At 45.6% G+C, this 16,057-nt stretch overlaps 2 protein-coding genes across 3 annotated transcripts in view; both read right to left on the bottom strand.

Moving 5' to 3' along the window:
* Positions 1-3,959, bottom strand: part of DNAJB14 (DnaJ heat shock protein family (Hsp40) member B14) — a 43,095-nt gene extending 39,136 nt beyond the window's left edge. For both annotated transcript variants that reach the window (XM_075543990.1, XM_075543992.1), the window contains exon 1: positions 3,607-3,959. In XM_075543990.1, the coding sequence (XP_075400105.1) occupies positions 3,607-3,739 (133 nt within the window). In that variant the 5' untranslated portion in view covers positions 3,740-3,959. The remainder of the gene's footprint in view (positions 1-3,606) is intronic.
* Positions 3,960-5,506: 1,547 nt separating this feature from the next.
* Positions 5,507-7,439, bottom strand: H2AZ1 (H2A.Z variant histone 1). The gene is made up of 5 exons (XM_075543989.1): positions 7,254-7,439; positions 6,764-6,841; positions 6,357-6,470; positions 5,882-6,011; positions 5,507-5,607 (listed from the first exon to the last, which is right to left on the bottom strand). The coding sequence occupies exons 1-5, from the start codon at positions 7,254-7,256 to the stop codon at positions 5,546-5,548; spliced, it is 387 nt and encodes a 128-aa protein (XP_075400104.1). The 5' UTR covers positions 7,257-7,439; the 3' UTR covers positions 5,507-5,545.
* Positions 7,440-16,057: the final 8,618 nt, after the last annotated feature.

The following is a 16,057-nucleotide window of genomic DNA, read 5'->3' as shown; positions in this document are numbered from 1 at the left end:
GTCCTTCTTAGTAGACTTGAACCTCCACCTTCTGATGAACAGTGGGCACTCAAGAGTTTGTGCCATTCAGGGACTCCAAATATGCTGATAAATGAGAAGATAATATGAGTTATCTGTTCATTAAAGACCCAGGATAGTCTTTGAAACTGTCAGTCACCTTTAGATTCAAATTACTCTGATACTCTTGAAAACAAAAGTGAGTTTCTCTGCATATGAAAATATATAAGTCCTCCCAATTAATCAGAAATGGGAAAATATTACAACAGGCAATTCAGTTCCACTTACTGAGTTGATTCCGACTCATAGCAACCCTATAGGGCGGAGCAGAACTGCCTTTGTGGGTTTCCCAAACTGTAACTCTTTATGGGAGTAGAAAGCCTCTTCTTTCTCCTCTGGTGACCCTGTGGTTAGCAGCCCAGTGTTAACTACAATAGCAGCATAATGTATTTAACAGTAAGAATACAACCCACTGTAAAAGTGTAAAGCATGTCAACAATTCAGTAACTGCATAGTTGGGAAAACTAAAATATAATGTACTTTCTGACTGCTGACATTATGTTCCCAGAAAATATACACTTTCTATGCAGTAGCTATTCACATAGGAATATTTTCAAGCTTAGAATAAAATCATAGATAGGAAAATACTTGAAAGATGCAAAACTTAAATCCATTATGTTTACTACAATATGTAAACTAGAAAATACTCTTAACTAAAAACATAGAAAGCAATGATATCTTAGATCCATTTAAAGATCAATTTTTTGCTCAAGGAACACTTGCCAAAAGATTTAAGTGTTAGACATGAGTAAAATTACAAATATAAAAATCCTAATATTAACTTAGAGTTAACCTCAAGGATTTCTATTCCCAGTATAAGAATAATAGATGTGATGTTTTTCCTTTTGCCTATCTTAGTAAGACAACATTCACAGGAGCATCCAACCAACTTGATTTCTAAAGGTTTGGTGGTGTCTGGCCTGCACTGGTAGCGTAGTGGTTAACATGCTTAGCTGCCAACTAAAAGGTTGGGGGTTTGAAAATCCTACCGTGTCCGATAGGGTCCCCATGGTTTGGAATGAATTCTATGGCAGTTGCTTCCTTTGCTGCTTTTGGTGGTGGTGATCGTCTCTACTAGTAAAATTTCAGGGCAAAATTTCTCAAGCAATAGCTCTGATTATCTTGGACACAACTTTTGATCATGTAATGTAATGATCAACTAATGCAATATTTAAATTATTCAGTAAAAATCTGAGAATGTTCAGTATGAGATATGCTTTGCTAAGCACACACTTCATTTCAGTTAAGGTTCAGATAAACGAGGTGAAGAAATCATTTGACATGCAGCGAAAGAAGACTGAGAGAAGCTAAGTAACATGACCGTGCTGAAAGATTTTAAAAAAAAGCAAAAGTCTATATTTGAACTGAGGTTTTCAAACTACACCACACCAAGACCTTGATTATTTTGTTTGGTAATTACATACTGCCTTACATTTGTACAGCTGACTTTTTATTCCTGTACTTAAAATGTTTCTTCTGTATGAACAGTCCTCTATAGGTGATTTCAATCAAATTAGGTTATTCTTTGATATTTTAGTGTCCATGATCAGACTGATTTGGTTGTCTGTATGCTAGAAGTAGGGAGTCCTACCAGTGCAGTGGTTAGGTGTTGGGCTGTGATCTGCATGGGTGGCAGTTCGAAAACACCACCAGCTCTGAGGAAGAAAGGCTGGGCTTTCTATAGTCTTGGAAACCCACAGGGGGCCACTATGAGTCAGCTTTTGACTGGATGGTGGAGAGTTTTTTAATGCTAAAAGTTACTGTAAAATTAACTTCCTTATTTTGCTGGTGTGAAAGTCAGAACCTGTGTGAGGCAGAAACCAGTCAGTGATGCAAAACAAAATGTTTTTCACTAACAAGAGTGATAGAATACCAGTCAAACAGGAAAACTTGCAAGACCTGGTACCAGGCAGTCCCAATGATCTGTCACTGTATTAACCCATTTTTTTCACATACTGGTCCCGAGACTGGTACCTTCTTGCCCCATTTTATAGACCAGAAAGCTAAAGGCGAGAGTGATTCTCATCCAAGATTATAAAGGTTACAGACTATTAAGTGGAGGAGCCAGGCTTTCAAAGCTAAGGCACTCTCCCTTAAGTGTCTACCCACTTAAGGTCAAGCTGTCTCTAGGACTACATAATTGTTCTATGAAATCGAGTATTCAGACAACAATGAAACAAGTAAGTTGTCTTCCAGTCAACTCCCATGCAGGGCAACTATGCGTTTCAACGTCAAACTGTGCTCTGTGGGGTTGGTCAGTGGCTGTGACCTTTGGGAAGTGGACCACCAAGTTTTCTTCTGAGGTGTCTCTGGGTGGTTTTGAACTGCCAACTTGTGGTTAGTAGCAGAGTTCATCTGTTTGTGCCTCCACAGGGCTCTATTGATACAGAGGGAAGATTCAACAATTACTAATTCCTTTCCTGCCCTTTTCGGGTTTCTCTGGTGACCCAAGGTAAGGACAAGGTAGGGGCAGAGCGAAAAGCAAAGAATGCCAGGTGTTCAACGATGGAGGGGAGACAATCAGCAAACAACAAACACCACAGGTAGCCTCCCATTCATCAGTCTAAGATTTTCAAACTCAGAACATGATCCACCTGGTAGGGCAAATGATAATAGGCGTCTTTTGTGAAGACAGCTCAATTATTCTCACATTTCCATTATGTAATTACTGTATGACCTACGGTAAAATATGTCCTTTCAATCATTCGTTCATTCATTCACCAAAAAGTCTGCTTCCACATGAGAAAACCTGGTCAAATCAATCCCCTACATAGGAATAAATGCATTATTTCATATAAAACGCTTGCTACAACCCGTGGCACTTTGCAAGTGTTCAATACATGTTGGCTATGCTGCTAGAGAGTTGCACAAAGTAAAGTGAATTCAACGAAAAGAAGGCCCGTAATCTATTCCGTGGAGATTTGCCTTAATTTGCTGGTAACTGTGGTGTTACCACATCAGAGAGTATTTAGCAAATCATCCCGACTCTTGATTATTCCTGCAAAATGTGGGCTCCCCTCACCTCTTCTTAAAGCCCACTTTTCCTTTCTCTCCCGTAGAAAAACGATGTCATCTCAGGTATTCCAAAATGTTTGCTCTGGGAACAGCTCTCTACCCCAAAGGCAATGGAGCCTTAAGTCTGCATGCAAATCCACCCCTCGAGTTCCCGGTGCCCCTCACCTCACTAGGGGCCTAGGCCTGGCTTGGGGGCGAAGGTGGGGCGCTAGGGGCCCCCGAACCACGCATCTCGATACACAGCACCACCCGGTGCCACGGGGTCCGGCGGAGCCGAGGAGCCGAGAGCACGGAGGCTCCCAGCCCCGGAGCCCGCAACGCGTCCGGCCGTCCCCGAGGACCGGCAACCCGCAGGCCGGCCGGCCGCCCGGGGCCCAGGGTCGCAGGCCGCCCACCGGGCCCGGCCGGCGCCCGACACAGGGCCGGGGCGGGGGTGTGTCGGGCGCTCCCGCCTGGGACCCACGGGGGTCCAGGGGGCCCGGGGCCGAGCGGGCGGCGGGGGGCCGGGGCCGGGAGGGGGCCCGCGCTCCTCACCGCGGGCCGCCGGCAGCGGGTAGAGCTTCTCGGCCTTCTGCAGGAAGCGCTGGGCCTTCTCGCGGTTGCCGGCCTTCAGCGCCTCACGGGCGATCTCGACGCACTTCTCCGCCTCATCCCGGTTCCCCTCCATGACTGGTACCTCCTTCCGTTTCCTCTGGCGCGGCGGCGACGAGGGGCGGAAGCGGCCGCCCGCCGCGGAGCAGGAGGCGAGGCCGCCCGAGTGGGGGCGTGCGGCGGAGCAGGGAGGAGCGCCGGGGACCGCGGCGGGCGGCGGGGCCCGAGGGGCGGACGGGCGGGCGAGCGGGCGGCGGGGCCTCGCAGCTCCGCCTCCTCACGGCGGCCTCCCAGCCCCCAGCGGCCGCTACGGGCCGGGCCTAGCGTCGGGTGCGCTGGGCAGCGGGGCGCCGCCCCGCGGAGCTCGGAGCGCCTCGGGCCCGCCCAGCGCGGGCGAGACCAGCCGCAGCCCCGCCCGGGGGTGCCGCCGCCGCCGCCGGCCTGGGACCCGCCTTGCCCTGACCTCCGGCGCCGCAGCCCGAAGACCAGAGGCTGCTTCCGGGGCGGCAAGTTGGCTGGGACCCCTTTTTAGTTCAATTCCCAGACCCAGAAGCAACGCCTCTGGGCCCTCCAAGCCCGGAGACTTCGGGTCATCGAGGACGTCCTGTCCCTACAAGGTGCTCCAACAGGTGTTCGCCAATGCTGGATCTGGACCCTAAACCCCACCCGCGTGGCTCCATTACCCTTTACACCTCAGTTACAACCCTCCAGGCCCAGCCTCCACTGCCAGGTCAATCAGTGGCTCATTTTTTAAAAGCTGCTTTAAGTCAAACCGTTAGACCCAAATAAGTGCCAGCCATTCCCAACATATAACCATCATGTGTAGTGGCTGGACTTTCCCACTTTTCATCCTTGGGAATTGTAGGTCATTTTTGTTTCTTCAGTGGAGAACTGTAGAATGCTACTGTTGGTTACTATCTACATGGAAAACTTTTGGGGGATGAATTTGCCAACTCAAAGTGCTTTAAAAAAATGGCTCTGCACTCAACCCAACCACAAAACATATCTAAGTTTATGGAAAAATCAAGATAATGGACTTCCCCGCCCCAAAGCTGTCAAGCCAAGAATGTGCACTTAAAGAGGAAATCTAGATTCTCCCCTTACCCACTATTCAGCATTGGAACAATTTTAGGTAGATTTAAAATACCTGGCACACGAAGTACCACTTTCTAGTAGTAATCTTCAAAAATTACCCTATACATCCATTCTATGGTAGGGTAAGCCCTCGTCTTCCCAGCATAACAGTACACTGGTAGATTACCATTGATAAGGCAGCCATGTACAAACTGAGATGCCTCAAGCATGTCTAACCTGTAGCTTAATCCCACCCCAATCCTGCCATTACTTTAGTCCCTGAAGGCATTATAGAACATTAAAAACAAACACCATGGTATGACCAGCTCACTGTTGATCAACACAAGTTTAATTCCAATATAGGAACCATGCTTAGCAATTGTTAAGATTCAATGGGATGAATTATTACAATCAAACAAATTTAAAACACGAGTCTGGGATATGACCTTTATTGAGCTTATCCACCAGAGTGGAAATAATGTCTGTACAAAACCAAATGTTTGTTACTATAACTTCTGCATCACAATTAAAACCCAAACAGTTTTTTAAAAACAGTCAACTCAATCAAAACCCACTACTTCAGAATCAATAGCTTCTTTGAAGCCACAGTAACACTTAAATATGGTTAAGACTCGAATGCAGAAATTTGGTTGGTTGGGAAGTTAATTAAACTCCCAACGTGCTCAAATAGAATTACAAAAAGGCAAAATTGTGTTTTTTCACAGAGATACAGTCCACTGGAATCACCCACACTGGACAGCTGTTAGAGTATTTAGAGTCCTGAGATCGTAAGGAATCCAGGCATCCTTTAGACAGTCTTCTGTTGTCCTTTCTTCCCAATCAGAGATTTGTGGATGTGTGGAATGACACCTATTCAAAGTGACAAGAGATTAATTCAACTTTTTATGTGTATATGTATTTTATAAACACAGCATTTAAAATCAAGTTAGTGTTTAATCTGAAAAAGATTTAATTTTAAAGTCTTTGAAAAAGGAAGCTCAAAGCATGCAAAGTACAACACCACTTTCAGTTATATAAATCAAATTTCACATGTTGCAGTGCAAACACACTTAGGCGTTCTTTCAGATAATGATAGGAAGGCACAAGCCATTCTCAATGCCACACAGGATTCTAGTCTACATACCACCACCGGCAATGGTCGCCTTGATGAGCGAGTCCAACTCTTCATCGCCTCGAATAGCAAGTTGCAAGTGGCGAGGGGTTATGCGCTTTACCTTCAAGTCTTTTGATGCATTCCCTGCCAGTTCAAGTACCTAGAGAGACAGAACCTGAATCATCTCCTTCCAACTCTCAGCTCGCCTTCGGCCAAGATCCAGAGCAGAATCACACATTCATGAGCAGAAATTACCCATCCATCACCACTGCCTCCTACTTGAATGGTGAGATAAGCAAAAACTATAAAAGGCGGCACCCAATTATTTACGGGGGCAGTTAACAGAAACTCCGTGAAGACTGCCGACAAGCACCAGCTCCCTCTAGCGTTCTCAGAGGTCGGTCGCCGCATTCAGGGGTGCGAGTCTTCTTGCATCACTTTCCTCCTTTCCCTCTCATTGCCCCCCCGCAAGTCGTTTCCAGATTATAGGCGTACACCCAATTACCTCTGCGGTGAGGTACTCCAGGATGGCAGCGCTGTACACAGCGGCAGTCGCGCCCACACGTCCGTGGCTGGTCGTCCTAGATTTCAGGTGTCGATGAATACGGCCCACTGGGAACTTAATGTTAAGCACACAACACAGATGCTCAAAGACGTTAGTCAAGGACTGGAAAATTACACGCGCGCCAAAGCAAAGAGCATGGGCGACGCCAGTGCAGCAACACCCTCCAGCAACCACACACGTGATCGCCCCCCTCTCCGACACCCCGACTCCCTTTGCCGAGATTTATCGTTATCGGCGACCCAAGTCGCGACACCGGGTTGCCCCCCCCAAAGCCCGAACGGCAGTTGAGGAGCGACGCTAAACGAGGAAGGTGGTGCGGGGGGGAAACGGCACGAGCAACTACTGACCTGCAAGCCGGCTCGCTGTGAGCGGGAAACCGCCTTTGTCTTGGCCTTTCCGGAGTCCTTCCCAGCCTTACCGCCAGCCTGCGGCGCGCACACGGCCGCGAGCGGAGGAGGAACGGAACATATAGGATTACCCAGGCGCCGCGCCCCTCCCCCACCGCGGCGCGGCGCGGCCCGGGCGCGAGCGCGGCCCCGCTGGGGGCTCCGGCCCGCCGCGCGCCGCAGGGGCGACCCCGCCCGCCGCCGCGGCCGCGCGCCTCCGCCAGCCCGCCCCCAGCGGCGTTGCGCGCGCGCCCCAACCGTCGCCGCCCGCCACGAGATCGCGGGCTGCTGCGCTCGCCGCCGACAAAACGCCCCCCCTCCGCTTTTCCAAATCCAGTCTCCGCGCGTTCCCAACCGCCACCCCTTCACCCCCTTATCCCACTGTATAACGGGATTCTCCGCCCGCCGGCAAAAAACCCGCCAAGTCACCGAGCGCCTCTGCTAAGTTTACCATTTCGAATCCCGCTGAATCTCAAACAAGCAAGGCAGAGAAAGGGCTAGTCCAACACCTAGCGAGCTCCCCACAGCTACTCCGTCGCACCGCGATTCAAACTGCGCTGTCTCCCGCCTTCCCCGCTCCCTTTATACCGCAGAATGTTCCCTCATCCGGGAACTCCGATTGCTCATCGCACCAATGGCGGCCGCCCGCCCTCGGGACGCGTCCTTGAGGCCTCAGCCAATGAGAAGGCTAGTAACAGGGCGAAGGGGCGGGCGCTTCGCAGCTCAAGCCGCGATTGGGGTTAAAGCAGGAGGCGGGGGAGGGGGTGGAGACGGGTAGAGGGAGAAGAAGGGCAAGGCAGCGGGAGGGAAGAAACAGAGCGAACTGCGCTGCGGGAGCTTAGAGACCAGCCAGGCGCGGTCACGTGTCCGGGAGGAGGAGCGGAGAGGCTTCGAGGAGGAGCTCAGAGTAGCGCCCCCTCCATCCCTAGATTTCCCGGCGGAGCTTTGAAAACCACGTGCCGGGGGCCAGCGCGCCTTCCTGCAGACCACCCCGCTCACTGGGGCACTCTGGGGAGGGGGGCAGAGACCCGCGGCCCCCGCTGCCTCTGGGGCTCCGGGCGCCCCTCCCCTGTCTGACAGGTCTCTCGGGCGCGTCTACATGGAAGTCGTTCGTCCGCGAACTGCAGACTTCCAATGCCCTGACTCTCCTAGAGTCCCCGGCCCCTAACGGGTCGCGACCGGCCGCCCCCACTGCATTTTCCGCTGCGTTTTCTAGCCCCTCGCGCCTCGCCACTTTTGAACCCCCCCCCCCACACACACACACACGAGATAGTCGAACAAGGCACAAATGGTGGAGCAGTTACCTCACTGGCCACAAAAGACTTTTTTGTCTACTTGCAGCGAGGGGTCTTGGAGTGAGGCAGTGTTCCTTCGCTAATCAAAAAATAGTGTTCTGGACACGACACATTAGTGGGTTCTACCCAGTTTGGTGTCTAGAATTGATGTATTGAAACCTCACAACTATTACGTGTCAACTTTTCTGCACGAAACAGTTAGCTACTTGACAAATGCTCAGTAAATGCCAGAAGGGTAATTCGAACATGATTCACAGGCAGTTACAGATGGTCCATGTAATCAATTGCAAATGGTGGGCTTAAAATATAGTACTGTACAGACAGCACTATCCTAATGCCAGCTACTTAGCCTTCCAACTAATAGATTAAGAACACCTGTGCACATCTCCAGCTGCTTAGGATAATAGTGACATCAATCTTTCATATTTATAATAATAGCACACTGCATTTTCAAAACAAGTTGAATAGCTCCAATGTGAATAAAGGGCTGAATTATACACTCAAAAGTACTTTAGATTCCATTTGAAACAATTCAAATCAAATTAGAGGACATCCCTATTTCAGGGAGATAAAGTCGAGAGAAGGGGTCCCCAACAATTTTGATACCCAAACTCCTTTTAATCATTTCTCCTCTTCCGAATGGGGGCACTCAAGTCACTGAAAGAGCAAAGGAAAAACAAACTCACTGCCTACACAAAGCGATCTGAAACGACAGGGTAGAACTGCCCTTGTGAGATTCCGAAAGAAACTGTAACTCTTCACAGAGTGGAACGCCCTTTCTCGGGAAACAACCATTAATCCTTTAATCCATCTAATTGATAAAATGGCGATTAAATCTAAGAAGCCCGATGTAATTGTGAATCTGAACTCCACGGAGTATCCGAGATTGTGACCCTTTACGAGAGCAGAAAGCCCGTTTTGGTAAGCAAAATTAATCCCTTCATCCACTGAATTGATAACATGGAGATTAAAGCTAAGAAACCTAATGTAAATTAATCTGAACATGACTGAGGCTTTGAGAAATATGCGGGCGTCAAATTCCACGGTATCTCTATTTCTCACAAATTTTTGGAAGCGTTCTTAACAATTCACAAACCAGTATTAACAGTTTTTCAAGGTTGGAGACTGTGTGCTCTTTGTTATAAGACCAACTGAAAGGGAATTTATCGTTCTCATTGAGTAATGGTTTAGACGGAACTAGCTGATGAAAGGCTAATCTGAACTCTGCTCTGCCTCTTCATGGTTTGTGCAGTCTTGCCTTCCTCTTCTGTGAATTGGTAACACCAAATTATGGTTGTTGAAAAAATAAACAAACAGACAATAAACAACCCACCCACCCCAAATTCACTGCCTTCGAGTCAGTTTCTGAGTCACAGCAACCCTGGAGTGTGGGGTAGAAGCCTGAGTTGCAGAGTATGCAGACTGCAGTTCTTTACATGAGTAGAAAGCCTCATCTTTCTCTTGCAGAGAGGCTGGTGGTTTCCAACTATTAACCTCATGAGTCATCCCCCAGCAGGTATCCACTATGTCACCAGGGCTCCTCTAAGGGAGAAACGTTCTCAGGTGCCACAGAGACAGCTCTGACCCAGTGACCTCCTGGACAACAAAAAGAAAGAAAATGTTTTGAAAAAGATGATGACAACATATGTAGAGATGTGTTTGACACAATGGATATGTGTTTGATAAGAGCTATAAGATCCCCCAATAAAATGAAATTTAAAAGAGAGAAACACTGCCATGTCCTGGGCCATCCTCACAATCGTTCCTTCCTTCAGCACCAGTGATGCAGCCCTGGTGTCGGTCCATCTCCTTGAAGGCCTTCCACTGTGCCAAACATGATGCTCTTCTCTAGGGACTGAGCCTCCCTGATAATTTGTCCAAAATATGTATGACAAAGTCTTGCTGTCCTCACTTCTACAGAGGATCTGGCCTTACTTCTTCTGACACAGATTGGTTAGTAATCCATGGTCCGTTCAATATTATTCTCCAACACCACAATTCGAATGCATCGATTCTCCTTCAGCCTTCCTTACTCAGCGTCCAACTTCCACATGCATATGATGCAATGGAGAATGCCATGACCTGGGTGCGATACACCTTAGTCCTCAAAGGAACATCCTTGCTGTTCAATAATCTAAAGAGATCTTGTGCACTAGATTTGCATAATGGAACACGCCTTTGACGGCTTCTTCCATGAGCATTAATTGTGAATCCAAGCAAGACAAAATTCTTGACAACTTCAGTCTTTTCTCCATTTATCATGATGCTACCTATTGGTACATTTGTAAGGATTTGGGTCTTCTTTTCATTGAATTTTAATGCACACTGAAGGGTATAATCCTTAATCTTCATCAGCCAGTTGCTCAATTGCTCCTCATTTTCATCAAGCAAGGTTATGTCATCTCCTAGAGTAGGTTATTACTAAGTCTCCCTCCCATCTTGATGCCACATTCTTCTTCATATGATCCAGCTCCTCTGATAGGGTACTCAACATACAGATTGAACAAGTAAGGTGAGAGGACACAACCCTGTCTTACACCTTTACTGATTTTAAAGCCTAAATATTCTCTTTTCCCATTTTCACAATTGCCTCTTGATCCATGAACAAATTCCTCATGAGCACATGGAAGTGTTCTGGAATTCCCATACTGCTCAAGAGTATCCACAGTTTCGTATGGCCCACAATGTTGAATGACTTGGTGAAGCCAATGGAACACAAGCAAATATCTTTCTGGTGGTATTCCCTGCTTTGAGCGAAGATCCATCTGACATCAACAATGATATCCCTTGTTCCACATCCTCTTCTGAATCTGTCAGTATACTACTGCAACCATTATTGTTGGATGATCTTAAGAAAAAATTTTCTTGTGTGCCATATCAATGATATTGTTCTATAGTTTAAGCATTCTGTTGGGTAAGCTTTCTTTGGAATGGGCACAAATATGTATTTATTCCAGTCAGTTGGTCAAGTCGGCGTCTTCCAAATTTCCTGGCATAGACAAGTGAGTGCTTCCAGTGCTTCTTCAGCTTTCTGAAACATTTCAGCGGGTATGACATCAATTCCTGGAACCTTGGTTTGGGCTAATGCATTCATTGCAATTGGAACATCTTCCTTCAGCACCATTGGTTCTTGCTCATATGCTTCCGCCTGAAATGGTGGAATTTCACCCAGTTGTTTTTTTTTTTTAGTACAGTGACTCTGTTCTTTCCAGATTTTTTTTCTTTTTTCTTTCTTTTTTCTTTTTTGATGCATCCTGCATCATGCAATAGTTTGTCCACAGAATTTTTCAATATTGTAACTGGAAACCTGAGCTTTTCTTGAGTTCTTTGAATTTCATATATACTGAGCAGGTTCTTCCCCTTTGGTTTTCTAATTCTATTTCCTTGTACATTTTGTTATAATATTTGGCTTTGTCTTCTGGAGCTGCTCTTTGAAATATTCTATTCAGCTCCTTGACTTCTTAATTTCTTCCATTTGCTTTAGCTTCTCTAAAATTACGAACAAGCTGCAGAGTCTCTTTTGATATCCACTTTGATCTTTTCTGTTTTCCTTTCCATTTTCTTTTTAGTGGCTTTTGCTTTCTTCAGGAATGATGCTGAGTCCTCCCCCAGCTCCCCCAGGTCTCTGTCATAGTGTTCAATGTGTCAACTTTGTTCTTGAGATGTTCTCAACATCCAGGTGGCATAGACTCGAGGTTGTATTTTGACTCTGGTGGAGTTGTTTTAATTTTGTTCAGCTTTATCCTGAATTTCCATCTGAGCAAGTGATGGGATATTCCACAGCGGACCCCTGATCTGGTTTTAGCTGATCTGCTATTGAGCATCCATCGTGTCTTCCCACAGATGTAATCAAGTTGACTTCTGTGTATTCCCTATGAGGAATTTCTTGTGTCTGTTGCCTTTTGTGGTGTTGAAAAAAGGCAGTTCCTATGATCAAGTAAATGTTTTGCAAAATTCTATCATGCGATCTCCAACTTCATTTCCAACACCAAGTCCCTATTTTCCAGCTACTGTTCCTTCCTCTGTGTTTCTAACTCTTGCATTCCAGTCACCAAGAACTATCAATGCACTCAATTGCCTGTTTGATCAATTTCAGACTGAAGTTGCTGGTAGAATTCTTTGATTTCTTCATCACTAGCTTGAGGGGTCCGTGAATACATTTGAAAAATAGCTGTATTGATTGGATTTCATGAGGTTGGATAGATACAATCCTCTCACGGACAGTATAGTACTTCATGATGGATTTAGTAAGACCCTTTCTGTCAATGAATGCCATGCCATTCCTCTTGATTGTGTTATTCCCAGCATAGTAAATCATGATTTTCTGATTCCAATGGGCAATACCAGTCCATTTCAGCTCACTAATGCTGAGGATATCAATCTTCATGTATTCACTCTCCATGTGAAACACTTTCCATTTTCCTAACTTCTTACTTTGTGCATTCCGAGTTCCTATCATTCGAAGATGTTTGCAGCTGTTTCTCTTTACCTTGAGTTATGCACCATTAGCAAATGAAGACCCTGGAGACTCCACTCCCTTTACCCAACTCATGTCACCCTGGTGGACTCACCTCCAAGAAATCAGCTCCTCTTCCGCCACTGTTTGATTACCCACAGGCCTGAGAGGCCCTTTTCTGGCACTCTCATTGACAATATTCTACTTCCTTTGTTTAGGCCTTTAGTACTTGTGTTAGTCTGGATAGATTAGAAAAACAAATTCATAGATACTCAAATGTGTATATAAAAGAGCTTTATATAAAAGGTACCTACATTAAGAAACCATCCCAGTCCAGCAAAGATCAAGTCCATAAGTCCAATTTTAGCCCATATGCTCTATACCAATCTATAAAGTCCTCTTCAGACTCATGAAACATGTGCAATGATGTCAAATGCAGGAAGATCACAGGCAAGTGGGTGGGAAGTCTTGTGGATACACTGGTATTGTAAGCATCTCAGCGCTGGCAGGGCTCTTCAAAGGCCTTCTCCAGCTCCAGAGGTCTGGCTCCATTAGCCTCTCTCCATGTGTCTTCGCCACAGGGATGTCTCGCAGGGAGAGAGAGAGAGACTCCCACCTCCAAAGAGGAAATGCAGGAGTTCCCAGAATCCCCAGGAGAAGGCCATGCCCAGACAGAGCCCCCATTGGCCATATCCTGATTGACAGGTTAAACTCCACCCCTACACTCTTAATCCTCAAATTGACACCAGAGTAGATAACTACCACAGTATCTGACTATATTTTGAAACTATGCATAAGGTTTTCAGTGACTTCTGCTTCCAAAGTGGAGAGCCAAGTCATTCATAGTTATCTGTTCTTAATCTGAAAGCTCTGCTGAAACCTGTTCACTTTGGGTGACCTTGCCAGCATTTGAAATACCAGTGACATAGCTTCGAGCATCGCAGCAATACACAAGCCACCACAGTATGAAGAGCTGACAGACAAGTGGTGGAGGGAGAAGATAGATAAGGTCAAAAGTATGTGTTTGGCACACAGCAACTGAAAGAAGAAACATTCAATAACATTTTATACATCGGATGCTGGAGAGATGAAGTCAATATTTAAAATATGTTTGATTCCAACATTTTCCCCCCTATCAAGTACCTGGTTTTTGTTTTTTTTTTTTTTTTTGACGTAGCAGCATTATGTTTGAAACTCACTCAAAGTACCATCAATCGAGTTACCCAGTGTCCAACTAAAGTCTGAAATTAGTTAAATAGACTCAGTAGACTTCACTTTTTAAAGAACCCTGGTGGAGTTATGGGCTAGGTGTTGGGATACTGACGTCAAGGTGAGAAGTTTGAACCCACTAGCCACTCCATGGGATGAAGACGAGGCTATCTGTTCCCATAATGACCTGCCGTTTAGAAGACCTAAGGAGTGGTACTGCTCTGCCCTGAAAGGGTCACTCTCAGTTGGAACTGGGAGAAATTCGGGGCTTTCTTTTCCGCTAAAGAGTAACAATCTTGGAAACCCACAAGTCTATGTTGTCCTATAGGGACACTGAGTCAGCATCGAGTAGATGGCAGTGAGTTTGGTTTCTGGTTTAATCACTCGGAAGCAAGTCCATGGCAGAGTGTTTGCTTTTGGGGTTCGGTAGACAGGAGTGAAGCTCTAAAGCAATCAGTAAGATTGCTAACCTAAAGATTGGTGGTTCCCCTGCCTCTCCCACCCCACGAGAGGAATGAATGACAGAAATGTGGGTGAAGGGAGACAATAGACAGTATAAGACAGGAAATAACAACAATAATATATAATTGATTAAGGATTTACCATGATGGAGGGATGGGTGAGGGAGGGGGAAAATGAAGAGCTGATACCAAGGGCTCAAGCAGACACAAAATGTTTTGGAAATGTTGATGGCAACATATGTAAAAGTGGGCTGAATACAGCCAAAGATTGATTGTTATAAGATTTGTAAGAATCCCCCAATAAAATGATTTTTTAAAAAAAGATTGGCAGTCCAAAATCACCAGCAACTCTATGGAAGAAAGACTTAGCATCCAACCCCTACAAAAATAACAGCCAAGAAGCCCTGTGGGGACCATTCTCCTGTGCACTGTAGAGTGGCTGTATGTCTGAATTGACTGGATGACTATGAGTTTGGGTAAGGTTGATAGGAAAATGAAGGAGTCCTGGTGGTATAGTGGTTATGCCTTAGGGTGCTAACCACAGGGTCAGCAGTTTGAAACCACTAGCTGCTCCATGGGGGAGGATGAGGTTTTCTACTCCTGCAAAGAATAATACTCTCAGAAACCCATAGGGACAGTTCTACCCTGTGCTATAGGGATGCTATGAGTCAGAATCCACTCAAGAGCAGTGCGTTTTGTGTTGAAGTCACAGGGCACTAATAATTTCTTCACTTTTTACAGAAGTACATGATGGTTTTCTACTTTCCTGTGTGTTCTGGTGGCACAGTGCATTAAACATTGGACTGATAACTGTAAGTTGGGTAGTTTAAATCCAAGAGACGAGCCATGGCTGTCTGCTCTGGTTGAGATTTCCTTACAGGGCTGGAAACCCTCCGGAGCTGTGCTCCCTGCTCCTCTTGGGTCACTCTGAGTCAAAACTGACTTGAAGTCAGTGGAGATGGTTTGGGTTTTAGTCCCGGAAATGGCATGTTATACTTTTGACTTCTCACTCAGGCACTTGTGATCATACATTTGCCATATGTACAGGTAGAGCTATATTTATGTGTTTTATTTTATGTCATCATATTAATTTAGCTCCTTAACAAATGCTCTCTGGTCATTAAAAATGAAAGTAAAGTGAAATGGATGTCTCTAGCATGACTGACTTGTTCCTTTATAGTCTTTTTGTAACTCAGGCAAACTTTCTGTGCCTAACTCTTCTCAAACACTCTCACATACATGAAATGTTGGTGCCTTTGACGTTTAAAAAAAAACATTTTTAAACATCTATTTTTAGGTGCTTAGAACAAACTTTCCTGTTATTTCAAAGGATCACAGTCTAAGTAGATGAGGGCAGAATTTATCTCACCAGGAAATTCACACTCAAATTGTAGCTCTCTCTACGTAGGGCATTTGGGAGAGAATCCACCTTTAAAAACTCACTTGTCTTTAATCATACATTACTGAGTCCCAATTATTTTTTAAGAACTAATTGTATTACTTAAAATTTTAATTAGTAATACATTTAACCATTTTAAAATTGTAGGATTTTATAATGAAATTTCATATTTTCAGTAACTGTAATTATTTAAAGTTATTATTCAAAAATGCCCCCCTACCACCACTACCACCACCCTGCGATACCCAGCAGATCTCAGACATTTTGGGAATTTGATGGTTATTTTAACATCAAGAACGAAGGGGCTTTTCTTTATGTGTTGATATTGTTTTCCCAACTAAATTTTCAAATATGTATTTCCTCTATCCTGATGGTTAAAATCCACCACTGTCTGCTCCTCAAGAGAAAGAGGAAGCAATGTGCTGCCCTAAGTAT

Source organism: Tenrec ecaudatus, chromosome 3 (assembly GCF_050624435.1).
Source record: "Tenrec ecaudatus isolate mTenEca1 chromosome 3, mTenEca1.hap1, whole genome shotgun sequence".
NCBI classification, from domain to species: domain Eukaryota; kingdom Metazoa; phylum Chordata; class Mammalia; order Afrosoricida; family Tenrecidae; genus Tenrec; species Tenrec ecaudatus.
The sequence above is the reverse complement of the archived record's forward strand: the minus strand, read 5'-3'. Positions and strand labels throughout refer to the sequence as shown.